General features: G+C 42.9%; 2 protein-coding genes across 7 annotated transcripts; one reads left to right on the forward strand and one right to left on the reverse strand.

The window, feature by feature from the left end:
- Positions 1 to 1,617: 1,617 nt before the first annotated feature.
- On the reverse strand, positions 1,618 to 12,766 carry LOC113572197 (polycomb protein SCMH1). Of its 5 annotated transcripts, none has more exons than XR_003410081.3 (17): positions 12,652 to 12,766; positions 11,863 to 11,987; positions 11,112 to 11,161; positions 10,818 to 10,895; positions 10,515 to 10,585; positions 10,074 to 10,308; positions 9,274 to 9,362; positions 8,372 to 8,618; positions 5,751 to 6,007; positions 5,264 to 5,410; positions 4,987 to 5,113; positions 4,482 to 4,682; positions 4,088 to 4,255; positions 3,746 to 3,874; positions 3,406 to 3,543; positions 2,720 to 2,921; positions 1,618 to 2,490 (listed from the first exon to the last, which is right to left on the reverse strand). XR_003410081.3 is itself a non-coding variant. In XM_027001575.3 (17 exons), exons 3-17 carry the CDS (start codon positions 11,134 to 11,136, stop codon positions 2,368 to 2,370), a joined length of 2,175 nt encoding a protein of 724 aa, XP_026857376.1. In that variant the 5' UTR covers positions 11,137 to 11,161; positions 11,863 to 11,987; positions 12,652 to 12,766; the 3' UTR covers positions 1,618 to 2,367. The 5 variants fall into 5 exon arrangements, 4 of the variants coding, with proteins under 4 accessions (XP_026857376.1, XP_026857377.1, XP_026857373.1 ...); XM_027001575.3 differs by having other exon boundaries at positions 2,779 to 2,921; positions 8,372 to 8,615; XM_027001576.3 differs by having other exon boundaries at positions 2,779 to 2,921; positions 3,406 to 3,540.
- On the forward strand, positions 12,734 to 27,850 carry si:ch211-1i11.3 (mitogen-activated protein kinase kinase kinase 5). Of its 2 annotated transcripts, XM_027001630.3 has the most exons (28): positions 12,734 to 14,440; positions 14,583 to 14,722; positions 15,041 to 15,228; positions 15,343 to 15,511; positions 15,848 to 15,954; positions 16,176 to 16,346; positions 17,585 to 17,697; positions 17,979 to 18,138; positions 18,287 to 18,437; positions 18,548 to 18,652; positions 19,290 to 19,339; positions 20,111 to 20,206; positions 20,562 to 20,646; positions 21,179 to 21,312; positions 21,772 to 21,899; positions 22,171 to 22,307; positions 22,406 to 22,511; positions 22,869 to 23,026; positions 23,194 to 23,389; positions 23,655 to 23,808; positions 23,960 to 24,125; positions 24,283 to 24,465; positions 24,554 to 24,659; positions 24,741 to 24,981; positions 25,301 to 25,419; positions 26,623 to 26,711; positions 26,788 to 26,864; positions 26,968 to 27,850. In XM_027001630.3, exons 1-28 carry the CDS (start codon positions 14,110 to 14,112, stop codon positions 27,062 to 27,064), a joined length of 3,957 nt encoding a protein of 1,318 aa, XP_026857431.2. In that variant the 5' UTR covers positions 12,734 to 14,109; the 3' UTR covers positions 27,065 to 27,850. The 2 variants fall into 2 exon arrangements, with proteins under 2 accessions (XP_026857431.2, XP_081552269.1); XM_081696143.1 differs by lacking the exon at positions 14,583 to 14,722 and having other exon boundaries at positions 12,734 to 14,400.
- Positions 27,851 to 27,915: the final 65 nt, after the last annotated feature.

Genomic DNA, 27,915 nt, shown 5'->3' on the forward strand with positions numbered 1-27,915 from the left:
GGAACATTTCTGGACAGAGGGCTTTCCCACTGTATCTAGTTGTGAAACATGAAAGTGAAACATGTGACATTCATTAATTACTACAGGGTACACACGCACTTTGTGGGTTAGATCAGTTAACTAAGGTTTTAGAAGTTGTTTCCTGTTTGCTGTGAGGATGTGGCAAGATTTACAGTATGTTGTATCTTATTGCAGTCTATGTGCATGATCTTGTCAACACCAAACAGAGATCTCACATGAAGAGTCTATGGGAATGGTCTTGAAATGCACTGAACCTGAAATTATGCTTAATTAATATAATTTCAAACAACCATGTAAATCGGGATGTCTCATTAACGCACTTATAAAATAGCCATTTCGATAAGAATTATATAATACATACACATGCATTGCTTGCAGAGATATGTCCACAAAGGATGGCACTGGTGCTTGAGGTTTGGAAATGAAATGAAACAGTATAACTCTCTGATGGCAGCATGCAAATGCTTACACAAATGTGCATTTGGTAAAGTCAGAATGGAGCCATGGTGTGATATTGTCAGTATTTTACTATAGTGCCATATGGAGCCAACATTAGCATCACAACTATATAAATACAAGTATTTTCTATTGAGATATTTACCATACTGTATCTAAAATATAAAGATTCAGATGCAAGAAATGGCTGTTTACTTCAACTCTAAAGTGCTTGTATGTAACTCAGAACATTTGTCAGCAGCCAGTGCTTGTGCGCCAGACCCTAAGAGACAAGAGATTCGCCCGCAGAACCTAAGAGATTTGCTGCCCCCTTGTGTTACTTTGCAGGTACAAACAAGATGAATTTAACGTATTCACAAGCAAAGTTCTATTTTTTTTTCAGCATTTTTTGCTCTAAATTTTAATTTCCTTTGAATTTAAGATGGATTGTAGCTCTATTGGCTTGGCAAAATCAGTAGTTTTAATACGGTCAAACAAACAAACAAACAAACAAACAAACAAACAAGCAAACAAACCCTTCTTGCCGGACCACCAAACAGCTTGGCGTAGTAGAGGCATGAGTCCCCTTACGCGCATGCGTAAATTCTCTCAGCGTACCTCAACTAGCTAGCTGGGTGCTAAATTAACGGTCATCAGTTAGCTAAACTAAGTAGATAGGCTATATGGGTGAATTAGGTCCAAGAATCATTTTCACTAACAGCACGTTATCACCTAGGCCACCACTTTACATTATACAAAATGTATTTCTCCGTATTTTGAAATATATACGAGTTTGAATGTACGTTGGGTTCCAGCGAGATGTTACTAAAGGGAAGGAAACCTCAGAAGTGGGATTTCGAAATGGGTGTTTAACATTCTCTTGGCCATTAAGCCCAAATACTGCTACAGCCATATATAAATAACCTGTAAAGCCGAATACCCCCTATTCACTTCTAAACTTAAACGCAATTTAAAGTACCAGTTGCAATATGCAGAATGCTACGATGTCGGCTGTGGGATTAAAACCTGACGTCCTCATACGTTCTCTAAACGTAACAAAATGACCGTTAGTAGGACTTAATAACCTACAAATATTTTTCTGTTTCAATTTTTTAAGTAATATAGTGTGTTATATTCTCGAGGTCCTGAAGAACAATGCAGGAAAGTCTACAGAAGATTTATTTTATTTGAGCCTTACTGAGTATAACGCTCAGAATGTATGAACTCTTTAACAATATTGTGTAAAAATAAAATAAAAAAGTACAAATAACACACACAGAGTAAACATTAAAACAATACAAAACACAAACTTTATCATGGAAATAACTGCAGGTTAGGTGTTATGTATAAAGTACAGTATTAGGTACAACAAAATGTCTCTGAAGGAGACATCAATCAGAACCAATCCCAAAGGAGAGATCTAGTGTTTACCTGAAGTTTACAAAAACATGTCCAAGCCCTTATTGATTGGGGCTATAAAATGCATGGGGAAAAAATAAAGATGTCTTAAAAGCCAAGGCCTAGAAATGACCTGGATATAGTCCACATGTCTCCTGAACCTGCAACCTAAGGCAGAGACAAGAACACACAATACATTCCAGATGTATATAAACACCTTGGAGAGAATTGTGTGTGAATCAACAGTCCTGATCATGGAACCTGGGCAGTCTGTGCTACACTGTGTAATGAGTACCACAAAGGATGAGGACAAAGAGAAATGAACAGGTCACATCAGATGAAGCGACACATGTTGAGAAATGGCCAGTGAAGGCCACTGCTACAGTATGCTTTAGTAGGCATAAGCCTTCTCTTGGAAGGGGTGCTTGGTAGGAGTAAAAGGGGGTGTCAGAAGACAGCTCTGCCTTTCAAGATCAGCGCCCCCTGCTTGAGTCTGTCGATGTGCAAGGTGGATCAGCGCCCCTGCTTAAGTCTGTCGATGTGAAAGGTGAGCTTGAGGGCGGGGCCAAGTTTCAGGCCCATGTATTTCATCATCATGTCGCTGCGCAGCAAGAGGAGAGCCTTCCCATCAATTTCCTGAAACAGGCCAATGGCAAAGAAGACTGGGTCAAAATTACAATCTATCACATTGAAACCAATGAAGTGCATAACGATAGACTTGTAAGTATGCCCTAAATTTGCCCACATGCTCATGAGTGAGAGGCCACACAGTGGTACACTCATATTAGCAGCTACTCTGCTCTCCACTGGCATGAACACTTTAGAGCCCTACATCTTTACTGGTTTATATATACACAACTATTACTATTATCTTGTTCTGCTATTCCTTTGGTTTCTTTTGTCCCTCTCTACTCCTTAATGTACATGCTTCCTGAAGAGGTCTGCGTGTGGGCCCAGCTGAGGGTCCACATCTCTGATAAACTGCATGACGTCCTCCACTGTCCACAGGTTTGGGTCGTGGCCACTTGGCCGGGGACTGTCCCTGGTGTTCAGGAAGCGCTCTGAACCTGCACACAAGCGCCAATCACAAAACTCTACTCAGACAAATATGTCAACTGTGCAACGCTCACAAAAGCCTATTATGAAATACTAATTTAAATGTACTTGATTCACATGTGCTTTTACTTAAGTCATTTTAAAAAACTGAGGCGCGTAAAAAGCCAATACATTCTAAGATTAGGCAAAGAGCACTGCTCATATGTTCCATATGTCCCAACATAATCATGTAATGACAGGAAAAAACTGTATTAAGAAACACAAATATCAACATCAAAAATATGACTTTTATGTGCAATTCAGCGAAATCAGTATATTGATGTGATGTTGTGATATACAAATTTTGTATATCCAAATCCATTTCACTGACATGTTCTCAGGTTCTCAGTTCAAAGAGACAAAACTACAGAAGCACTAACTGGGGAGACAGATGTGGGATCAGGGCCTATGTGGTTTTGTGTGTGTGCCTGTGTTTGTTTACAGGTGTGTACACACCTGCAGAGCCTAAGCGATGCAGCTGGCCAGGTGAGCGGCAGCCCTGTGTATGAGGGTGCAGACCCAGACTCTTACTAGGTGACAGGGGGGTTTTCTCCAAGTGCTCTGTGCCTCCATTCTCCAACAGAAATGGCTCTGCTGAACACAAACACAAATTCATTCAGTGATAAAACATGAGAAGCTGAGAACATAAACACACTTCATACAGTGCAGAGTACATTCTAGGATGAAAAGTTTTCATCTTAGGGAATGCGTGCCTAAATCCAAATATTTCAGGCATGTTCTTGCTGCAGCCATGCCTGACTCCAGCCATTGTTATTCTGTACTAATGGTGTGGTACCTTCAGAGGAGAGGCGATGGCTTCTGGCCATTTTGTGGGGCAATGGGCTGTTGCTGCAGGAGTCCTGGATGAATCTCTTAGTGCCTCGCCCTGGTCCTGAACTAGGGCACTCTGCGAAGCTCCTCCTCTCTGACAGACAGACAACAGGGGACACACTTACAGATGCATGCATGTCTGTACAGACTCCAGCATATGACTTACATTCACCTCAGTGCCACTCAGTGACTTCTGTGTGCATGAGTATGTGCTTGTGGGGATGTGTGTGTGTGTGTGTGTGTGTGTGTGTGTGTGTGTGTGTGTGTGTGTGTGTGTGCGTGTGTGTGTGTGTGTTTATGTGCATACCTGCATGCGCATGGCTTTCATAGTGCACCCCTCCCTGAGACACAGGCTGGCTGCCGAAAAGCGGGTCACAGTGCAAGTTGTGACAGAGCTTCTCTAGGAAGCGCAGCACGTATGTTACGCTGTTCACTGCTGGAAGGGTCAGGGTGTGCTGCTTCTGCTCAAAGTGCGCTGTGTGGCAAAAGAGCAAGAGGTCTGAGTTCGAGCGGCTGGGGCATTGCACACAAGATTTAAACAGAAAGGATTCCATAACCGTGTATCTGTAAATGGAAACCACTTCTAGCCTGGAATCACAATAAATAAACTCTAGCAACTATAAGGACATGGTCCATAGGCATTGTAAAGATAAGCTGCAGAAGGTGAGTGAGGGATCATATGTATGTATATGTGTGCTGACCTGAGATGATCTCTCCACCATGGCCTGGTTTGAGGCAGGAGAAGACGGTGCTCTGGTTGTGGGCAGAGTCCACGCAGGCCTGCACACACTGCTGCAGCACTGAAGAGGCCCGCCCCGGCCCAAAGTGGTCCGGCAAAGCCTGCACCCGCCGTGAGTCCAGGTGAGGACCCACCTTCCCGTGCTTGTTGAGGTACACACACACTAAAACGCACAAGCGCAGCAGGAGAGAGGGCACAAATAATAAGGTGGAACATTACCCAGTCATCACATCATGGCATCTTCTTTCAGAGCATGCGCACTGCCTGACCCAAAGCTGGCTAAATCAGCCATGCAGCTGAATCTGGATGGCAAATGGAAGACACCAAGCTAAATCTAAGATGCCTATTCAGGTAATTGAATTGACCATTTCATTTTAATAAGACTTCAAATCTACTTGTGATCTCATAGTGAGACATGGTTTAAGGGTTCTGGAGAGGAAGTGTAAATGTCAGACTGATACCAGTACCTGTGGGAGCCTGCAAGGCAGCGCTGGGGATAGTGGCATTGTCCAGTGGCACGGAGCTGGTGTCTGGCTCTGGAGTGCTGCTGGTGGGGGAGGTGGGCACAGGGTCAGGCATCACACGCGGTTTCCTCTGTTTATTGGAAGGATGAGACACGCACACAGTAGAGTCACCAACTATTGGTGCTTATGTTTAACCTTCCACACGACCCAAATAATGACAGACATATGCAGACATCAAACAGAGTAGGGGGCAATAGGCAAGGTGATTATATAAGGAGACCTTGCTGCCAGGTTTAGGGCCTCTCTTCTTTGGGATCTTGATGGGTTCCGTTTGGCTCTGAGCCCAGTTGGCAGGCAGTCGACCTCGGGGTCTGCCAGGACCTGCCATTGCTCCTTCCAGCCAAGCAGCACGTTTAGCCCAGCCGAGCTACATGTCATACAAACAATACACATGTACAGATATTTGAGAAATATCCTTACATACACCTGAAGTAATAGACATACACCTGAAGTAATCTGAAGTTGAGATGCTTTTATTGTGATGCAACAAAGGAATCCCACTTAATGTGCCATGGTGCTCCCTGTGCCATGGTATACCCTGTTCCTTGGTGCTCCTTTTTCCATGGTGTACCCTATCCCATGGTTTACTCTGTTCCATGGTGCACCATTTTCCGTGGTGCACCCTGCTCCGTGGTGTGCCCTGTTCCGTGGTGTGCCCTGTTCCGTGGTGCGCCCTTTTCTGTGGTGTACCCTGTCCCATGGCATACCTTGCTCCCAGGCTTAGGGCCTCTCTTCTTAGGGATTTTTACAGGTTCTAGTCCTTTTCCAGGCTGCTCTACGTGGGGCTCCATGATGGCTGTGGTGCCCTTCTGGCTCCAGGGAATGGCCAACTTTCTTCTTTTGCGGCCTGGCTTGCGTCCCTTCTGGGCTGGAGGCCTGCCGGACGTAGGGTGCATGCCTGTGCCCTCCACACTGCCGTCTGGCAGGGTACCTAGGGTACCCAGCGGTGGCTTCAGTAACCCCACTGAGGGCATAGGAGAAATGAAGAAGGAGTGTGACATAACCAGATGGGTGCTGCCACTGGCAGACTCTGGTTTCTACAGAAAGTAAACTAGGCTTTCATCACCGGGTAAACATGGCACACCTTTTATAAGGACAAGCACAGCAATTTTATTAGGACCAGAAATGGATAAAATATCACATTTGTGGATGAGACAGCCCTCTTATATATGCCCAGTGCTTAAAACTGAAAAGTTTGGACTTAAAAGATCAGTACTTGAATCTGTATTGGCTTTGAAAAATGATCTCTAATCTTTAGCTTGATTGCAGAAGCAATACTGACACTTTAGAACTAACCCTGAGTGAGTGATAAGAGCAGCAGTGGCCACAACAAACACCAATCAGACAACAGCATCACAGGGCTTTTGTTTTAAGAGCCATGGTGACCCATTTCGCTTTAGAACCACTGAACAAAGGCACGAGTTGTGTTACACATTCCAGCTGCCAGTGGCCCCTGAAGCACAGCATGAGTGAGTGTATGAGCATGCATGTGTGAGTAAGACAGAGAGAGATAGAGAAAGAGAGAAAAGGGGAAGAACTATTTCCAAAGAAGGGTTAGCAAGCTTGAAGAAAAATAATTAAGAGTTAAATGAACACTGCATTTTTGTGCAAAATGACAAAAACAATGAACACTCACAAGCGAAAGAGACATGTCTAAAATATGACCTGCTAGAGTACTCTCTCTTCCACAGCAAAACACAACACCTTTCAGCTGACACAGAGCAAGAGTTATACGCACCTGTACAGGTAGCCAGCTTTGCAATTCAGACTAAGCTAAGAAGGAATGGAGAGGTTCACACACAGCCCAGGTTCACACAAGCCAAAGTGACAAGGACACACATTACACAGGCGATGTGCCCTGATTTAGGACTGGTGTGTATGTGTGACTGGGGTGTTACAAGCCCCACACACTTCCTTCCTGCCCTCAGTTTCGATCTTTTTGCAAAAGACCTTGAAAAACAAAGTGAGGAGAAGGTACCCTGTGTGTGTGTGTGTGTGTGTGTGTGTGTGTATGTGTGTGTGTGTGTGTGTGTGTGTGTGTGTGCGCGCGCGTGTGTGCGTGAGGCCACTCTTGAGGACTGAGAGATTATGATAGCATGACAGCAATGTGCCAACTATGTGCCAACAGTGGGCACAGAGCACAAGTTCCAGTGCATGTGTGACCACTGGCTAAGCACAAGTTCCAATGCATGGCTCATATCAACTGTTTGTAGGCCTCCCTTACCATCTGTCCCTCACAAGGGGCCCTGTCACACACTCACACACACACATTTGCATATGTCGCCTACGCGAAGTTGAGGTAAACACACACACACACACACACACACACACAGATCAAATGTGTGAATTAAATCTGTACTAACACACTGTCACACACAGGCAGGCGAATGAAACAAAACAGTACACAGCTTACCACAAATAAATCTACAGCTTTCCAAAATGGTATGAAGTCCCTCAGTGCATGCAATGAGTGTAATGGAGTCTCATTCTTTCTCTATCCCTTTCTTGCACTTTCGCCTGGGTGAAAACTCACTGAACTCACTGTCCCTTTTTTCACCCTCTCCTCCACAGTCCCACCCAAAGCGTTTTGCCACTCCTTCTGTCTCCTCCTCCCTGCTCTGACATCACAGGCCATGCCCACATGAAACAGGAACCCTTAAGCTCAATTCTTTCTCCTTGCCACTCCCGCTGGAAGCTCCTGGAGGGCAGGCGCCAACGCGAGGCCCACTGCTGGGTAAGAAGCATTCAGCAAGCAGCAGCATGCCAGCTGGGCATGTGCCAAGAGCTCACAAGTACCTGCAAGTGCCCTTCACATTCACCCCCTCTGCCACTGTTTTACCAGTAGCCAGGACATGCAGAGTTCCACACTTTACAGTGCACTTTCATATTCACTGTATTCCACTTCTGTGACTGGGGAGTCCATCATTCTTTGTAGTGTTTATCTCCATCTTAACATTTTTAACCAGTAGTTATTTGAAAATGCTGCATTTCTGCCCCAAATTATTAAATTTTTGTTATGTTGGTGTTTCTGTTAGGTAAAACAGAAACACATTTACATCAAAATGAATGTTCTCACTAAGCTACATTGAATTAAAACCACATATCTCATTATTGCACAAGAGCTCAGATTCTGCCTATTTTCTGGACAAAGGCAAATGGCACCTTTCATCCAGTTTCTCATTTGAGCACTATGCTGTTCTGTTTCTAAATGCTGGAAAAAGCACCAGTGACGAAGCATATAACAAGTACTGGCTCAGAGACAGAGAGAAAAATGAGAGTGAGAGAAAAAGAGAGACAGTGAAAGAGAGAAAGGGACAAAAAGAAACACCTTTGGTGCCGGGGGGCTGCAGGTTGTCTCCAGTGAGCGCACACCAGCCGACAGGGAAGATGTCTCTGGAGTCGTAGCGGCAGTAGTAGTCAAAAGCGCCCCTCCAGCCGTCGAAGGTGACCAGCACCTCCACACCCCGCAGGGCCCCCACTGTGGCAGGGCAGATGAAGTGCGGGTTCTTCCTGTCCACTGCCTCCAGCTTCATCCCCACCTGGAAACAGTTCTGCTCCGGTGAGGGAGGCTCCTGCTGAGGAACCACAAAAATGGCATGAGAGAGAGAAAGATGGAAAGAAAGAGTGGAAATTAGCGTGAGACAGAAATGTTAGGCCAATGAAGAGACACGTATGTCTTCCTCAATGCACTGACACAAATACCAACATGATTACCAATACTGGCACTAATGAATCAGCATTTCTAATGCATGCATTGGTACCATTGCCACTCTATGTTGGAATTTTTTTGGAATGTTGTAAAATTGGGCATTGTTTTACTCACTAGTCATTTTAGGGAGATAGAAATAACATGAAGAAAAGAATCATTGCAGACACTTTTTGTTTGTAAATAAGAAAATGAAGCTAAGAATTTTGACTGGCAGAAATATATGCTTGTCCCCTCAAGGATTTTGTTTACTGGACTTAACACAGAACATTCAATCACACATTAACATGCATATTTCACATATACTAGTGTCATAATTGAATATTAAAATAACTTTTCATAGTCTGCCTTCTTAAAATAATTTAAATTCTTCATTTACTGTATAAACCCCATAATTATTCACAGTGCAACAGTTATCTCACAGTTCTATAATTTTTGCAGTCCCACAATAGGAGTGTGTGTGTGTGTGTGTGTGTGTGTGTGTGTGTGTGTCTGTGTGTGTGCATACATGTGTATGTGGTTACCTTGTGAAAGATGCGTGCTGGGGCCATCTCAGCACCATTAAGCGTTTTTAGTAAGAACATGGGCCAGGATGATGCATTCAGGCGGAACCCTGGAGATCAAAACTCCCACTGAGAAATCATCTCAGAAATGAAACCCATTAAACAAGAACAATCATGAGGAAACACTCGATCCTCTCTACAAGGATTTACATCGTGAGGATATGCCCCAAAATATAAATGCTAAATACTTTAATATGTTGTAATTACTAATATAAGTTCAGCAATTACTATGTAATTGCATGAAATGCACTATGTAAATGCATGACTTGAATTACAATTAACAAACCATGTAATAAAAAAAACTTGATTCTGTAATCTTCTTTAGTAACATCCAGAGGATGGTCAAGGCCTTACTAAAGACCTTACACATGGAGTTCTGATCTGCTAAAACTTGCCAGTGGATTTATGTCATATATTAAATAGAAAAAAAAAACATTTAATAGAGAATTTAATATAGAAATATTAATTTCTATATAGATTACTTTCTATATTGATTTAATATTGAAAAATATTTAACAAGAAAAGTATTATAAGATCAAATATGTTAAATCTCTATATAAAATACATGAAATCTTTCAGTAACTCATACCAAATGAGAAGATGAACTGAAGTCTTTGCCTCAGTTTTCTATGTGTTTCTATGTGTCTGTGGGTGTACATATGTGTGTATGTGTGTGCTTATATGTGCATGAGTGTATGTGTGCATGTGATATATGTATGTGTGAGTGCATCTGTGTGTGTTTGTGTGTGTGTCCTGCTTACCCAGAGGTGGCTGCAACATGCCCCCATTCTTCTCACAGTTGCCAATGGGCTGGATCTCAGACGAGTCAACCAAGCGCCAGAAGTCGTTCTTGTTGTCACTGCCGTCGAGACGCAGGCGTAGGCGTGAGCCAGTCAGCCCCACTACGGTGGCGATGCAGGTGGACGTGGTATTCCTGGGGTCCTGGGCCTCCAGCTTCATCCCTGCCTTGAACTCATTCACTGGAGGTGTAGTGCTCTGTGGGGGAGCAGCATGCACTCAGAGTCCAGCCCCAGCCTCAGTGCAACAGTGCTGCTACTACTTTAACCCAGTGATGAAAACCCTTTTACAAGGTCTGTCATGTCAATAAGTCGTTCCAAATTAACTCATGGTGCTTGTCAGCTAGGCTATTAAGATTAAGCCCATTCTAGAGCTATGTTTGTGTGGACAAAAAAGATGCTCACCTGTTTGAAACAGTGGGCAGGGGCAGCTATGGCACCTGTTTCTTTCAAATACTTCTCCCAACTAAAGTGCCCTATGGAGGGACAGTGAGGAAAAATCTTTGAACCTCATCAGGTATACTGTAGTAGTATTCACTTATAGGTTCCACCCCTATCTCTCAGATGTAAGTCTAACTATGGAGAAAGTACACTGGTCCAGACATGGGTAACATTTAATTCTGAAAATTGGAAGGGTGCAGGTCAAATATGAAACAAATGAAATAAAGCTAACAGGTTCAAACCAGATTAGTGATGACCCACAGGTACCTTGATACTGTGAAGGAACGCGTGACGGCCTTCCACTCCGGGCATGTTTGATTCGCCTGCCATCTTTCCACTCAATAGCTAATGAGAGAGAGTGGGAAAAGTACAACAAATGGACATATGTCACCTTTACATCACATAAAATACAGTAAAAATGAAAATGCTTTATTTTTATTTGGGAAAATATACACCTTGTTTACCAAGTAAAGCCTACCTTACTTATAACAAATAGCTTTGGTAACATTCTTGTAAAATGTCATGAATTGTATTCATGTCATGAGCCATATAAAACCTTACCTTTCGGAGGCACAGGTTTTCTCATGATCCTGCAGTACTTTCACTTCCCTCTTTAATGGACACAAACCAGTTTCATTGAAATTTAAGTACTGCTAGACTGAGACCAAGCCTCTAAACATTCAAAATAAATTAGGACTTTACATCAAGTCGAATCCATATTTTGGTTTATGTTTACTATGAGTCTGTGAGAGAGGTGAAAAACGTTTCTCTTTGATTTAATCAGCTAGCGAAATGTATTGGGTATCTTCCTTCTGTGCCCCAGGCAGGGGGTAAGGGTGTGGGACACATCAACACTAAGTAACAAAGGAGCAAAACCAGCTGTCATCCCTGTCTCGCTGTCAGATGGACCGTTAGATATCATGTTAAAAAAAAGACTGCACAATCTTTTTTTAACCACAGTCCATCTCGCTTAAGTGACACTAAGGTCGTCGGGTCAGACATCGCGCAAGTGACCCTCGAAGTCAGAGTAAAGTGGTAGACCTCGTGATTGCTTTTCTTAAATAATAACAGGAACACTGACCATTTGCGCACCCATTAAAGTAGCAACGCAGTACTAACCTAGCTAGCTAAAAAATCTCTGTCCCACTTTCACTAGCTAGAGTAATAAAAGCACCTTGATGTTGCTAAACAAATATCAACACTCCTGTTTACAATATATATCACGCAAAACTGACATGGTTTTAGAGGTAATGAAATAAATATATGCAATCGTGTACAACTAGATAAATAATAAACCCATGAACAACAATACCTTAGGTCTGCATTAGTGTCTTGGGATACGGTTCCTCAGTTAGGTATTTTTCTCTTTCAAAAGAAGTGCGCCTTTTTGCGCCAAGAGGATGGCGTCCAAATTCAGGCGACCAGTCCCTCCCTCTCCTCTCGCAAAGAAAATGACAGCAACGTTATTTTCCCGGGACGCAACAGAAGAGCCAGTAATAACACACGAGAGCTAACGGTTATCAAAGAAAATCTTAGTTAAGTACTTATTAGACCAACGAATATATCTAAAATAGGCAAAGACAAAAAGCAACCATCCAAAACAGAACACAAAGCCAAAGCCGACCTAAGGATACGCCAGGGATCAAAGCAATAACCCGCGACAAATAACCAGCTAGCTGCTAACATTACTAGCACAACATGTCTCAGTTTGAGTAAAGATTCGTTACGGTTAGCTGTCTAGTTGCGTAATCGCCGTTATAAATAGATACTTTTTCACAACAAATATAAGAATCGAATAAGCGTCCGGGTAATGATATCTGCATCACTGATGTCTGCTGGTACTCAACTGCACTGGCATTCTCATGGAAGGCTAGCTAGCTAGTAGGGCTAACAACAACAGTAATGTAGCCTAGCTAGTGAGCTATATTAACTATCTTAGGAAACCAAGCAACAAGATTAGCCTTCTGAGTAGCAATGTATCAGAGACTGTAGCTAGGTAGCTAGCATTGTAGTTCCCCTCAATGGCTTATTAAAGGAATGTTTGTAAACCGAGGTAATGCCAAAATAATATTAATATGCGCATGTAAACAAGATAATTTACCTCGTTCGAAAGATTTTAGTTAATTTCCTAAATGTGATGTTAGTCCGCCATGTTTTGTAGTGCGCATGTAGTCTTGTTTTTAGTGAGGGGAGGGAGGTGAATGAAGGGGTCTCCAGCACGTGCCTCGGCAGCGCAGAAACGCGCGAGGGAGCTATCTTAGCCGACAGCGAGACCTCGGAGGGAAAATGAGTGGAATATTTTCGGTCTTTAGTAGCATTTAATAAGAAAAACTTAAGTGAAGAATTGACAGCTTGGAGAAGTATTGTAATTAGAGTAAAGTTGGTTGTATGGGGTAATGCACATTATTTTGGAACTAATTGTTTAATCTTCAAGCGCTTGAGTACAGTTCGTGACGAAAATGCAAGCAGAACAAAAGAAAAGCTTGTTTTCTCCATGTATTTATTTATTTGTTTGTTTCTACGCTCGTTTGATTTCATTAGCTAGCTAGTTCATTTAGGTACAGGTAAGCAAAGCGCACTCCCAAAATGGAATGGCTAAAAAGTTTTGTTTTTTTTCGGCGTAAAGCTTCAAGGAACTTCGATACACTGCCCATTTACAAAATGAACGGAAATTGTACAAAACATTGTTTTTCGTATATTTACCTCTATCTGAAGATGATCTGATAGTCTACTAATCTTTACTTTGCCCATTTGTGAGAGGGTAAAATTTTTCACTGGCTTTTAGAGCTGTCAAAATTGCTGGGTCTAGGTGATGGAGAGTTCTTGCCACAGATCTTCATTGGGGTTCAGGTTTAAGATTAGGCTACTCAGAGTTTGACAGATTGATATCAGAATAATTACCATTTTGATATTCAAAGACTATATATATTAGACATTTTGTATAAATGTGTTACCATCTAGTATGTCTCCATCAGTGCTGGTCTCGATTGTCTGTGGAGATATACTTTGGAACAATTCTCTGATGTGCTGTTATTTAAGTGACATAAAAATTGACATAAACATATCGAACGTGTTGTCGTCTGAAAACTTGGCTAATCGAAAATAATAGCATCATGATTGATAGCAGAGTAGTAATAAATTATCTTCCACCAACACCAAAAATCACACATCTTAAAACATTAATGGGACAAACTGAATAGGTCAGCTTTTAGAGAGAGAAAAAAAGAATCAGCTTTTTATGTTTGTTTTTAGAAACACCTGCTTGCGCGAACCTTGCAGTTGTATTGTCCGGCTTCTGTTTGCAGGACCCTCGCGCTTTGTTAATGTAGAGGATTAATAATCTCGTATTTTTCATCAAAGTCTTGACGGTAGGGGGCACCAAAGATAACGTTCCCTCTTCTCGGTCTAAAGTGACAGCAAAAGTGGGCAGGGAGAAAGACGTGTCCAATTGGATTGAGAACTCCCAACTCACCTGGGAAATTACGGAACACGACCACGCAGTAGATCTACGAAATGAAGTTGCGGAGCTGATTTTTTTAAATTAATAACACGGGATACAATGTATACAACCGAACGCAGGCGCATGAGCTTGCACGAAACCAGAAGGAAAGATCCTGTCAGAGTATCGGCGGGAAGTTTGTGGCAGGACCCTCTGGCTATCGAACTCAGCGGCACGAATAAGGGCTTAACTTCACCTCGCTGTCGCAGCCGAGTCTTATCGGTGGTGTATGTTGTTGCTGAAGACGCTTCGGTGCCACAAACTGAGGAAAATCTTTCACTAAGGTGCCTTAAGGAAGCCTGCGCAGACTCGCAAGGGGATCTTAAAACCATCCCATTTGAATGTATTGCGGTGGGTACAGCCAACAGTCTGGATAGTTTCTACAATGCAGGCAAGTGTAGGCATGTGAGAACACCCCAAGGTCTGTTTGCCTTTAAACGCTGTGGGAAACGTAGCGCTCTAAAACATTGTATAGACCATTCATATACATCTAAGAGGCTTTCTAGAAAGCTATTTCTTAAATTTCATTGCAGATGTTGCTGTTGTTGAGATGAGCGATTCCTTTCGCCAACCTTCCCTCTTTTATCACCTCGGTGTGAGAGAGAGTTTCGGCATGACTGACAATATTATATTGTACTGCAATAAGCAAGAAAATGATCTTCATGTTCTAAAGGTAGGCAGTGTAGGACTCTTAGTATTGTGCAATAAATACTTGCAAAATAACACATGATTTTTGAATTTATGCATGTAATCCTACATACACTGCTAAAAATAAAACAATTCATGGCATGTCTGCATTGTTGGTTTTTGCATGGACACCTATGACCAATTAAATTCTTGAACATTTCCTTTATTATTATGAAACACGAATGCTTTGCCATATAAGACACAAGCCACAGAAATCCAACATTGCTTTGATTTCAGAGAGTTTTCTTTATTTATTTACTTATTGTTTGCTTGTTTGTTTGTATGTATGTTTGTGTCCCAACAGGAGCAATGTGGGAGCTATACTTTTATACCATACATGGTGTCGCCTCAGGGAAAGGTTTTCTCTTGTGATGCAACTCTAATGTGGGGCATTAAGGAGTTCTTGCAGCCTAGCTTTAGCATTGAACCATTGCTGACCCCTTTAGTGAACCAGCTGGTTAAGCTTTTGGAGAATGTGCAAGTTCATGCTAGGTCAGTAGTTGTCTCTTTGCAATGAGTACTTTACCCATTAACATTTCGAATTTTGAAAAAAACTGCTCGTCTCCTGAATGAGATGAACTGATAGAGTGGACTCTATCTCCACAGCGAGTATGTCCATGAGTCCATCCGGCGGGACATCCGCATGGCGCGGGAACGCTTCAGTGGTCAAGCCCTGAGCCAGGAGCTGGGCCACATCCAGAAGCGCCTTGATACGGTGGAGCTGCTCAGTCCCGACATAGTCATGAGCCTCCTCCTGTCCTACCGTGACATCCAGGTGGGGGTTGGCAGGGCAGCCGAGCACATAGAGCACAGTCAGTATACTGCTGATTTCACGCTTTCGTGCTGGTTTCTTCTATTGCTGCATTCTCTTGTATGAGCAACAGCATTTTCTCCTTCTGTTGCCTGTGCATGTGAATTTGTTTGTAGATGAGTAATGTCTGATTACAACCTAACATTTTGATTTATGAACAGATGTGGAAAAATTGACCCAAATGCTGTTTTCTTGTAATTAATGTCATAAACAAATCAGCCACAATGACGCAAACACTGTGATACTTCTGGTAAATTGTATAAATGATTGAATATAATTTAGTCCTTTGCTTTTCCACAGGACTATGAGTCCATAATTAATCTTGTGGAAACCCTGAATAACTTGCCCATGTGCATGGTGGCAACACAACCAAACATCAAATTTCATTATATATTTGCCCTCAACAGGTAATGTTCTTTGATGACATGCATCATCATAGCAATATGGACTATTTTCTGTCATACATGTTTTCAGTAGGTGTACAGTATTGTACTGAGATTTATGATTTTATGATTTATAAAATTATTGTGGAATGATGGATCATCTTAAGCATGTTGATTTTAAAGAATGGCAATCTTAAACGTGTTACCCAATATCTTGTCCTGTCCCCCCCCAACTGTCTTTCCAGGAGGAATCTTCCTGGCGACCGTGCAAAGGCCCTCTCAGTTATTCTGCCCTTAGTGGGGTCCGGAGACCAGGTTGCATCAGATGTGTACTGCCTTTGTGGACGCATTTACAAGGACATGTTCATGAGCTCTGGATTCACAGACACGAGCAGCCGTGATCAGGCCTGCCACTGGTGAGGCCCGATATCCTATCTGCGTCTCTGCCATTTCTACTCCTCACCACAGTGTTGAAGATGTTTATGCTTGTCACACACTTAATGGTGTAGTGTTAGATGCAAAGGAAATATAAACACATGAGACTGCAATTTTTAAATTCCATTCAAAGTTCAACGTTTTTGTCACATACATAGTCATACACAGTATAACTGGCAGTGAAATGCCTTTGGTGAGCTTAATTTAGAGTAGGTCAGCTTAATTTAGAGTAATTGTTTAAGGTGTAACCCTACCTTACGAAATCTCTCCACTGATTTGTTTCGCCTGAGAAACTGGTCATGTAAACCCTTAAAACTAATACTGTGTGTCTTGAATGGCAATGTTTTATGTTGGTTAAAGTAACACATGTAATGTTTCAAAAGGAAGTAAAGATACTACTGCAAGAGAGTGCATCTCTGTGATACAGCATCAACCTGCTGCCATTGAGACAGGGTCTGAGCAAGCACACACACATATTTGTGTGAAGAAATTTTAGGCACATACACTGCTTGCACATACTACATAGACAAATGTAACTAATAATAATAATAATAATAATAATAATAATACATGAAATGAATATAGTGCTTTTCAAGAGCCCAAATATATAACTAGTATGTGTGTATTAGCAGTTGTTACATATATATGCGCAAGTAGTATGTACACAACTGGTCCACTGTATTTGGTCTCTCATAATTAAGGGATTTTTTTGGACATCTGTTGCTTATTCTTTTTGCATCCAAATAGACAGCGGCAGCATTATGATGTTACATTATTTCAAAAGAAGTAAAAGGCATAGCCAATATTCCATAACAGGGATAAAATGTAATACTGTTCCCAGCCAGACTCCCTCCCCTCTGCACTATGTGCATCTAAGCCTCTGGGACAAAGAATGTTGAGCTACTGATATCTTCACAGGCAGTTTGACCTTAACCCATGGATAGCTAGGATATGGGTGCTGTAGGTTTGTGCACATAATGACCTAGTGGTCTCATCTAAAGGATATAATGTGCCGGTACATACCTACCATCTACTGTGGGCACTGTGGCTGGCTAAGAGATTTCATCGGAGCCATCAGCATGCGCAGAGAAAGCGGACATGCAGCATTCATGCTATCGGTGGTGACAGTATTTTCACAACAGAAGCTGGCTTTATCTGCACAGCCATGCTTTCAGGTCGCCCTTATCTGTCCTGTTTTTACCCATACTTTTCTGTACAGGTACGGTAAGGCTTTCGAGATGGAACCCTCTCTGCACTCAGGCATCAACAACGTGGTCCTTCTCATGGCTGCCGGCCATGGGTTTGACACCTCTGTTGAGCTGCGCAAAATTGGTATGTGTCATTCAGTTCCTGCACCTTTGTCCTGTGCCCTATATATTTAAGGAACAAGAAATGCTCGAGGGTGAACTGATGCTGTACTGCCTCATTTGTGTGCTTGTGAGATCATGTCCTCAGCATCAGTAGGACAGAGAGTTTTCATGATGGCAGTACAGCAAGTGAAGGGCATTAGTGTTCTCTTGCACAACTGAAGCTACAGTTTGCCGGGATTGTCATGTTTCAGTATTGGTTAACTGACATTGTCTTCATTGTCTTTGTTTTGCCCTGGGGGCCAGGTGTCACTCTCAGCAGTCTACTTGGCAGGAAGGGAAGCCTGGAAAAGATGCAGGACTACTGGGATGTAGGTTTCTACCTCGGAGCTGGAATTCTGGCCAATGAGCACAAGAAAGTCATAGAGGCCTCTGAGAAACTCTATAGACTCAAAGCACCAATGTGGTGAGTATCTTAAACAGTTAATAGTGTTGTTCTCAGGAATAAGCACTTCCATCTGGACATGTCTTTAAGATGACGGTCAGGTATTTACTTTAATGGGAGCCCCATACATAACACTTTACCTAATTGTTCAATGTGGGTTGTATTATAGGTATGTAGGATCAGTGATGGAGACATATATTCTGTACAAGCAGTTTACCAGACCACCAGAGGTGAAGCATCCTAAACAGGAGATGGTGGACTTTTGGATGGAGCTGATGGTGCAAGCATGCAAACCTACCATATCCACAGCGCACTGCCCTGTAAGAGTGTGGTCTGTACTCCACCTTGGGACTCTCATGAGCAGCTAGAATGTTGGCCTGAAGCCTGTGGGTATTGGAAACAGTGGTATCTGTAACGGCTATCGTTACAGGTCCTTATCCTGGAGCCAACCAAGGCATTCCAGCCCAGTGTAGTGAGTGTGAGCGAGGAGGACGAGAGCCGCACAGTGCAGCTGAGACACGTTGCTCCATTGAAGGTACGTGACACGCCAACTTCTCCTCTCTGCTCTTCCACCCTGCCATGTCTAGCCCATGGTGGGCTCATGTGGCTGGCCACCCGTCTGTGCTGTGGGCTTCTGGACGAGTGCCGCCAGTGATGGATCAGCAGGGTGGAGCTTTCTAGTGGTGATGAATTATTAACAAGGTGTTTTTTTCTTAAATGAAAGGCAGAGGAGACTGCGCATAGTAGACAATAGCTGAGGTCCGGTTTCACAACACTGTAATGTGACACAGCGTTGTGAAGTTCACACGTACCAGAGAATGTACTAGCACCATGGCTGAAGAGGCATACATATACATTGGACCTTACTAACCCGGGGCAAGTCTTATCCAGCCATAATGCAGCCGTATTATCGCTTCAGAAACAATCGTAGTTTTGGTCATACAGTGAGGTGAATGTTGTATTCAGTATCCCAATGGTCAGAAATGATTCAGTCGTCTTGCAGCTTATTAGAATGTTGTAGAATGTGTTTCAGCAATATGTCTTCGTATTATTTTGACCTTTTTTAGTGGATATTTTAGTGTCTCACTAGAGATTTGTGGTGAGCACTTGTATTAAAGGGCTTTGTATTAAGTCATCTGTAAGCATGTTCCATTTCCTCTTGTCCCACTTAGAAAGGCCTCTATGAGTGGACTTTCCCTGCATCAGCAATCCGTGGCGTGAGGTATGCTCATGTGGGACACTCACTCACCACAGCTCTCAGGCATTTATGTTCACATTTATATTAAGTAGATTAAGCAGACACCCTTCTTTAAAGTCCCAGCTGTCTCTCTCATGCCGCCGCCTTCTCTCTGTGAGCCTCTGAGCTAACAAACAGATATCTTAAACCTTTTCCCATGTGGCTACAGTTCTCTTCCTGATTCCAGAAACAACTTCTGTGCTATATTTGAATCTTTGTCTTTCAGGGCCTTTAGCCTAGTTTTTGATCCCATGGTCAGCCTTCAGAGCAGTGGAGGGCTTGTTTTCTGCACAGATGCTTGCAACATCAGTCTGGCATTGTTATGTAATGGGTCAGATGTGATCATTTCCTCAGGAGAAGCAGGTTACACTACTTGCCCTTTATGCTCTTTCTACTGCCTGGAAACCTTGTTTCCTGGTCTTGCAAAGGAAAGTGTTGAGCATGTTTTTGGGTATACAGTGTGTCATTGCACTGAGAGAGGAGTGCATACAGCAGTTTGATGACTGATGACTGCATTATTCAGCTTATTCAGCTTTAGTTGATCTGTTTGCTGTGTTTTATCTATTGCTTGGCCTAATTTATACTGTGTGAAAGAGTACCCCTCACTGTTTCTGCTGAAATGACATGCACATGGTTTTACTTTCACATAAGATTTACAGAAAAATGTATGCCACAATGTGAGGTGTCTGTGAATAACTTATGTCTAGGGTAAAAATTTGTGTACCAATCAATATGCTTTTTGGTCTCCTCTTTCAGTATCTCTAAATTTGATGAGCGGAGCTGTTTTCTCTATGTCCTGTATAATTCGGATGATTTCCAGCTGTGCTTTCCTAGTGATCTGCACTGCAAACGGTGAGTAATACATACACACATGCGCGCACACACAGTGAAATGAAAACAAGAGTGTGGAACTGTCATGTTATGCTTATTATATAGATAGAAATATTCACAGTCAGTATTATTCTAAATAGACAAGCAGCCTTCATTACTGTAACGACAGATTTTTTTTATAGCTCATGTGAGTTATGACGTACTGGAAAATGATTGTTTAAATCTGTTTGTTTAGGGATTCAAATAATAACATGCAGAACATTACTATTTACCAGAAAAAGCAGGAGTATTGTTAATGGTTAATTGCTTTATCATTGTGGGTGGGGAGGGGCATGCTTCCTGCTCTGCTCATGTGAATGTGACTATCTTCCCATAGATTCTGTGAACTGGTGAACTCTCTGATATGTCAGGGAGAGTCTTCAGTGGATGAACTTAGCCCTGCTAGTGGAGGAGTTTTGGAGGTGAGACAGTTTTGATAATACCCATTTAACCATTACAAATTAACTACAGTATAATAAGAACATTAACTTTTGCTAGTTTTAGTGTAGTGGTTCGTTTTCATAACTTGAAACTATACAGAACAGTCTCTGTTTGGCAGGATACACATAAAGGGGGTGTTCATTTTATTAGCAGTCGAGTGCTTACAATTTACTAGCTACCTCTGGGGGAAAAGTGGAGTAAGAACACTGACATATAGATCATCCAGGTACTTCAGTTCCCACCACGTGGGCAGTCCCACCAGTTGTCACTTACTTTCTTTGCTTCTCCACTTCCTCCTGTGCCATGTTTAGCCTTGCGTGCATCTGTATTTAGAGCCCCGACAGCAGTTTCACCGTATCCTGAATGGGTGTTTCTACACAGGAATGTGTTCCCCTCTACTGAGGATGTGGGGATAAAGTGCAATATGCTCCTTACCTGTGTGAGGAATACAGCATGAGAATTGGTGTCTAATGGCTGTCCGGTCTCTGCCGTGTTCTCATTCTGCTTCTCCAGCACATGTATGAGAAAGGGGAGAATGGAGAGAAAGTGCTGCTCGGGAAAGGAACGTATGGAGTGGTGTATGCCGGCCGAGACCTGAGCAATCAAGTGCGCATTGCCATCAAGGAGATTCCGGAGAAAGACAGCACGTATGGACATGTTTGACTGCTGTCGTTTCATTGATCCTTTCACAGTCTTTCCTGTTCTAGCACTAAACATTGAACTAGAAAAATGTTTAGGCCTTTCTGAACATATTCAGAGGTGCCAAGGTTTTGATAACTTTTGTCCTCAAGAGAGATTAATGTGTATTTAGACTTTTCCCACTCAATGTTTATCCCCAGAAAGCAATGTGGGTATATACCTAAGGGCCGCTGTTATTTCTTTAAAGCAAACGACACCATAATGCAGACTTGCAGCCTGTCATTCAAAATGGGAAATGGGTCATTTCACTTCACTTGGGTTACACTGAGGGTCACCTTTTTTGTCTGTCTGTCTGGCTGGCTGTCTGTCTCTCTCTCTCTCTCTCTCTCTCTCTCTCTCTCTCTCTCTCTCTCTCTCTCTCTCTCTCTCTCTCTCTGTGTCTGTCTGTCTCTCTCTCTCTCTGGCAGCTACTCCCAGCCACTCCATGAGGAGATAGCTCTCCACAAGAGGCTAAAGCACCGCAACATTGTCCAGTACCTGGGCTCCATCAGCGAGGATGGCTTCATCAAAATTTTCATGGAAGAGGTGCCAGGAGGTATGTGACGTTGCCCCCTCCTAACTCCACGTCATTCATTGAGTCACACAAGCAATGTGGAAAACCAGTCTTTTATGTTCAGCTGGACATTTTGGTTGCATGTTCATGTGTGGGAGGATGTCTGGCAGACAGTAAGTGCTGCATGCTCTTTGATTCTTCCTGTAAAAGCTTGCCTTGTTTGATATTTCAACATGAGTGCACATGAGCACACAGAGATAGTGTATATTTTATTGTGGCAAAAATATTGATCTACTCTCATTTGTTTCCACAGGAAGCCTGTCCTCTCTCTTACGATCAAAATGGGGTCCCCTTAAAGATAATGAGCCCACCATTGTCTTCTACACCAAGCAGATCCTTGAAGGACTCAGATACCTTCATGATAATCAGATAGTTCATAGAGATATCAAGGTACAGTCCTAAGAGAGCCACAGATTTGAACCTGTAGCTGTGTAGACATGAACAGATACCTGTCCTGTTTTTTCTGATCATTTTGCCTATCCCATCAGGGTGACAACGTTCTGATTAACACATACAGTGGTGTACTCAAGATTTCTGACTTTGGAACCTCTAAAAGACTAGCAGGAATCAATCCATGTACAGAGACCTTTACAGGTGAACTTTGTACTTAAGTTACTTTGAATTCACATATTTATCATGCACTGATTGTGTGTGTGTGATGGTGTCATAGCAAATCAGCTACTATGGCTTGGAGAAATGTCTCATGCATGAGCACTTTTGATTTCACATTGACATGGTCAGTTAGAACATGCTGTTGGTCAAGACTGAACTAGGGAGATGGGCCACATTAGCAACCCCAGGACTCGCCACTCCCTCGTGCTTTCACATAAGGGATGACAAATTATGCAACACAGCCTTCTCTTTCTTAATTTTGTATTTGACTGTATTATAAACCTTTAATAAACCTTTTAATCATTGAGACCTGTTTTTTAAAATCCCAAATGCATGTAGGTACTCTGCAGTACATGGCTCCAGAGATTATAGACAAGGGCCCACGGGGATATGGGAAGCCAGCTGATATCTGGTCCCTAGGCTGTACCATTATAGAAATGGCCACTGGGAAAACACCCTTCCATGAGCTTGGCAGCCCACAGGCAGCCATGTTTAAGGTAGCACTTTTGTCACACTTATGATGTAGCCCTCCTATAGTGTACTGCAAATGTAGTTTTGACAGTGCATCATAGGCATATACTCTTAAGGCCTTGGTTTAGACATGTGGATGTGATGAAGGAAATGCTCCCATTAGGACTGCTAAGCCCAGGCCCTTGTGTTCCAGGTGGGCATGTTTAAGATCCACCCTACCGTGCCAGAGTGCATGTCGGTGGAGGCCAAAACCTTCATCATGTGCTGCTTTGAGCCCAACCCAGACAAGAGGACCACTGCCTCTGAGCTGCTAAAATATGTCTTCCTTAAAGGCAGAAAACGAGCCAAGCTCCAGCCTTACTTAGCCGAGGTCGAATCCAGCTCTGCTGGTGAGTGTGGTCCTATACACTATACATTGATAGCTCTGTTATCTGTATAATTAGGCATGAAACTTCTTGTGCCTTAGTGTATGTGGCTACTGTAGTTTTGTGCAATGTGTCCAGTGCCTTTTGAAAATGTCCAGGTTAGAGGTGCCATTTCTATGTATGTTATGGAGCATTGTAGTTTCAATTGTTAGGTACTGCAGTGTATTCCTGTGTATTATTATATATAAGCATAAAACTGCTGTTCACTGATTTGGCCTGGTGTGAGCAGGAGAGTACCACAGGAGCATGTCTGTGCCCATCGCTGTGTATGTGGAGGACACAGATGCTGAGAAGATGGAGCTTTCCAGCTCTCTGGACCTGAGGAGTCCAATTCACCACATCAGAGGAAGTGATGTTTCAGAGAGCCCTCCCAGCTTCCTACCGTGAGCTAGAGCACCATGACAAACACCTGTTTATTACACCATGACAAACACCTATTTTTATTACACCATGAAATGGGTGCATGGTGCACAAGCACTAGTTAAATGTAACTGAAGTGTTGTGTTTGTGCATGTGGGCGTGTGTGTGTTCCAGGGTGTCAGGGGAGCAGCAGGTTGACTTATCGAGTCCTTCTGTGACAGGAGAGCAGCTAGGCCTGTTCCTGCTGAGGAAGGACAGTGAGAGGAGAAACACCCTTCACAAAGTGCTTACTGACTACATAGGCCAAGTAGTATGTAACATTCAGGACTCACTGCCACCGGTAAATCAATTCTCACACGCGCGCATGCACACATGACCCACATCCACACACAAAGGCAATGTGCATCTATTTTGTGTTGTGAAATATGGACTGCATTATCCTGAAATGGTGTTTGTTTTGTGGGTTTTGCTATTTGCTCTACACTCCTGTCCTGCAGACTGAGGAACCCAGCATCACCTCAGAGCAGATCAAGCAGCTGATAGGCTGCCTGTCTGAGAACATCCGCTCCCCAGACAAGAAGCAGCTGACAACCCGACTCCTGAAGCTTCGCTCAAGCCTGCACACGGACGCAGTAGCCCTCGGCAGCCTGCAGGCGGTGCTCTTCAGCTTCCAGGATGCTGTATGTGGCAGCATTGGTATAATTAACATTGTATCAGCAGACAGCTCAGGAGCACACCCTGACGAGAGCCTTGCCATTGCTTCTACAGGTGAAGAGGGTGCTGCGGCAGCAGCAGGTGAAACCTCATTGGATGTTTGCTCTGGATAACCTGCTGAGACAGGCTGTGCAGGATGCCATCACTGTTCTACTGCCAGGTACATCCAGGCCCACTCTCCACGCTGCCCCAGTGCCTTTACACACTCCACCCTCATGCCTCGTTTCCTTGTGCTCCTTAGAACTCAAGCTTCAGCTGCAGTCTTCCTTCGAGATGGAGGAAGGCACTCCTATCGAAACAGAGCAGCCCAGGGAAAATGGCCAGGAAGCATCTGCAGAGTCCCCTGCTGGGGACGGTGGCCCTGCCCAGCACCCAGAGGGGTCTGAAGGGCAGGCCACAAGTTCCAGACTGCCTGCCAGCCTCCTAAGCAGCTATAGACCCCTGGCCCAGGAGTTTACCAAGTTACGCCAAGAAACCTGGAGGTGCCCAACAGCCAGCTCTGGACAGTGTTTACCCCAGGAGTGTTCTAGGAATTTATTTTTCAGTGCTAGCTCATTTGGGCTTATATAAGTAGAGATGACTCTCTTTGACTCTTCCACCTATCTGCTTGTGATCATTGTAGGAATGAACAGTGAAACTGATACTGAATCATGGAAGTTCATATTACTACTCCAGCTATATTCTAGGATAAGAACATTCCAAATGCCTCATAAACGGCCAGAAGGGGGCATTGGTAGAACAGTAAAATCATTTGTGAATCCTTGAGGCTGATAGGCATCATGCTTTATTTTGGGTTTCCAGATTACTGACTCAGCTAAGTGAGAAGGAGAAGGAATACCAGGAACTGCTCAGGGATTCAGTGCAAAGTAAACAAGGGCAGATAGATAGCCTTAAGGAAAGGTCTGCACCAGAAACCAATGGTAAGTATTATGTCCTCCTTTGTCCTACTTCTCCTGTCTTGTTTTTCTTCCCCTTTCCTAAAGTGTTTATTCTTAAGAAATAAAAGCATTTGCCTGTGCCAACTGGAAGTTACAACAAGGCAGTGTTTTATACCACCCTCACTCGCCGATGCAGTACTACATTACTGATGTGAACAGCTGTGGGGGAAAGGTGTTGGACCTCAACATAGTCATTAGTCAGTCACACCAAGCCCAGGCACAAACTCTTAAGGCTTGTCTAAATATTCCTTCCCTGTTAACTGTAATCCATGAAAGTGTGGTGGTTTTCTTTCATGAGTAATTAAGACTCTCCTGAATGTTAGTGTCTTGCATATTTACATTTGCAGCATTTGGCAGATGCTCTTATTCAGAGTCTTATTCAGGATTTGTTACTGATGCTCATCCATGCCCCTGTCATCATTAAAATGAAAGGGTTGGCTTAGTGTTATAACAACTAAAGACGGTCTCTCTTTGTGTGAATACATGTGGAGTGAGGAAACCCCTGTTTAATTAAAAGAAAACCTTGCTATCATGTTATGATGCATCATAACATGTAACCACCTCACCTCTGAAGTTCACACATCACTCCCCTGCTGAATTCCCTTCATTGGCTTCCAAACCTTGATGCTCTCCTACAAAGCTAAAAATGGACCAGCCCTTCCATACATGATGTCTATAGTCAAAGTCCGATCCGTACCTCAAGTACTTCAAACCTCGAGTACAGCTCGGCTTGAAACGCTTCAGGTCTCGTGGAACAAGCATTGAGTCTATCCTGTCCTGGCTCCCAAATGGTGGAATGAACTTCCACTGGCTGTCTGGATAGCAGAGTACCTTGCAGTCTTCAAACACAGACTAAAGACATTTTATTTCTATTTGTGGAATATTTAGATTGACCAAAGATTCCGCACTTGTTGGGTAACCAAAGCTCTAACATGTATAATTTGATATTGTTTCATATTGCACTCATTGTCTGAGATGGAGCTTATATATGTTTTGTACTTCTAGGTATCAGCATTGATCCCTATATTTCAACAGTATTCTAGTTCCATGTTATCTGAACTATAACCTACTGTACTGGCTATGATGCATTGTATGAGTAGATGACAAGACAGTTTTGTAAGTTTCTCTGGATAAGAGCATTTGCTGAATGCCAAAAATGTAAATGTACACACCCTCTCTCCCCAGATAACAAGGTGGAATGGTCGCATGATCAGACCCAGGCCCTGGTGCAGTGGCTGAAGGCTGTCCCAGTGGATGAGCACACCATAAGCACAGTGAGTGCAGTGCTCTGTCCTGCTCTACACAGCACTGCCATGCAGAGGCCTCATGCTCATGTTTGTTGTCATGCAGGTCTTGGCTCATGGCTTCACCCTGAATGTCCTGCTCTACATGGCCTGCAGGGATGATCTGAAGTATTGTGGCATCAAGTGAGCACGCGTGCAGACTGGCCACCGCCTTTCAGAAATTGTCAGGAGACAAACTGCGAAGTAATGTTTTTGACCGTGTGTGTGTGTGTGTGTGTGCATACAGAGGTGGCATGCTGTGTCGTATGTGGAGAGCCATCTTGAAACAGAGGATGTCTCATCTGAATTCAGTGACTGAGGAAAGTGAAGAAAGCATACTGTAACTGACAGAACTCAGCTATCATCCTGTGAGCTCAATGAGCTTGAAACATTTGTGCCTTTTGTCTGGCATCATTGTTTATGTATTTTCATTTCATTTGGGATGGCTATTAATTTTGATTTTGAGATCAAATGTGTGCCTTTTCTAAGAAGTTGATGTATAGAGTACTCATAGGTCATACTGGGAAGATGTACTCTAATAGGTATTTGTTTCAAGTTTCACTCAGGAAATTAAGCAGGCCTCAGAGCCTAATATCAGAACCAGTTGGGACCCTGTTTCTGCAATTCCTGATTTGGGAATATAATGGGAGTCTGTATATTGAATTTGGTCTTGGGATTTAGAGCCAACATAGTTTGATATGAACTATTTCCAAAACAGTCTATCAACATATTAAAAGTAAAAACTACATCTTTTTCACAGAAATATGAAGTCCAAGTTCAGGCCATATGATGTGGAGACATAAGCAGTAATGTTCAAGTGCATTATTGCCATAGAAGTGTAGCAAAGTAAACAAAAGAAATCTGCTAACGAAGCAAAAACTAGAGGTTTATGTTTCCCTTTACATTATCCAACCATTAATGTTCAATTTTCTTTTTATGAGATTTTTACTATGGCGATTCCAGGCATAACTAAACATCAGTACTTTCAGAGCATAAAATAATGCTGCTGGTTTCACAATATAACATTTCCATTGTATGTTACATCTTATTACTGTGTTAAATGAAGGAAAGAAAACTTTACTGACATTCTTAAAAATGTACATTTTTACAATAAATAAACTCAAATAATAGGCCTGCTATGTGTTGGTGTTAGAATGAACACTTCTGGACATTTAAAGGAACAGTTTTTCCAGTG

The sequence above is a fragment of the Electrophorus electricus genome, chromosome 14 (assembly GCF_041902795.1).
Source record: "Electrophorus electricus isolate QZ-2024a chromosome 14, ASM4190279v1, whole genome shotgun sequence".
Taxonomy (NCBI): Eukaryota; Metazoa; Chordata; class Actinopteri; order Gymnotiformes; family Gymnotidae; genus Electrophorus; species Electrophorus electricus.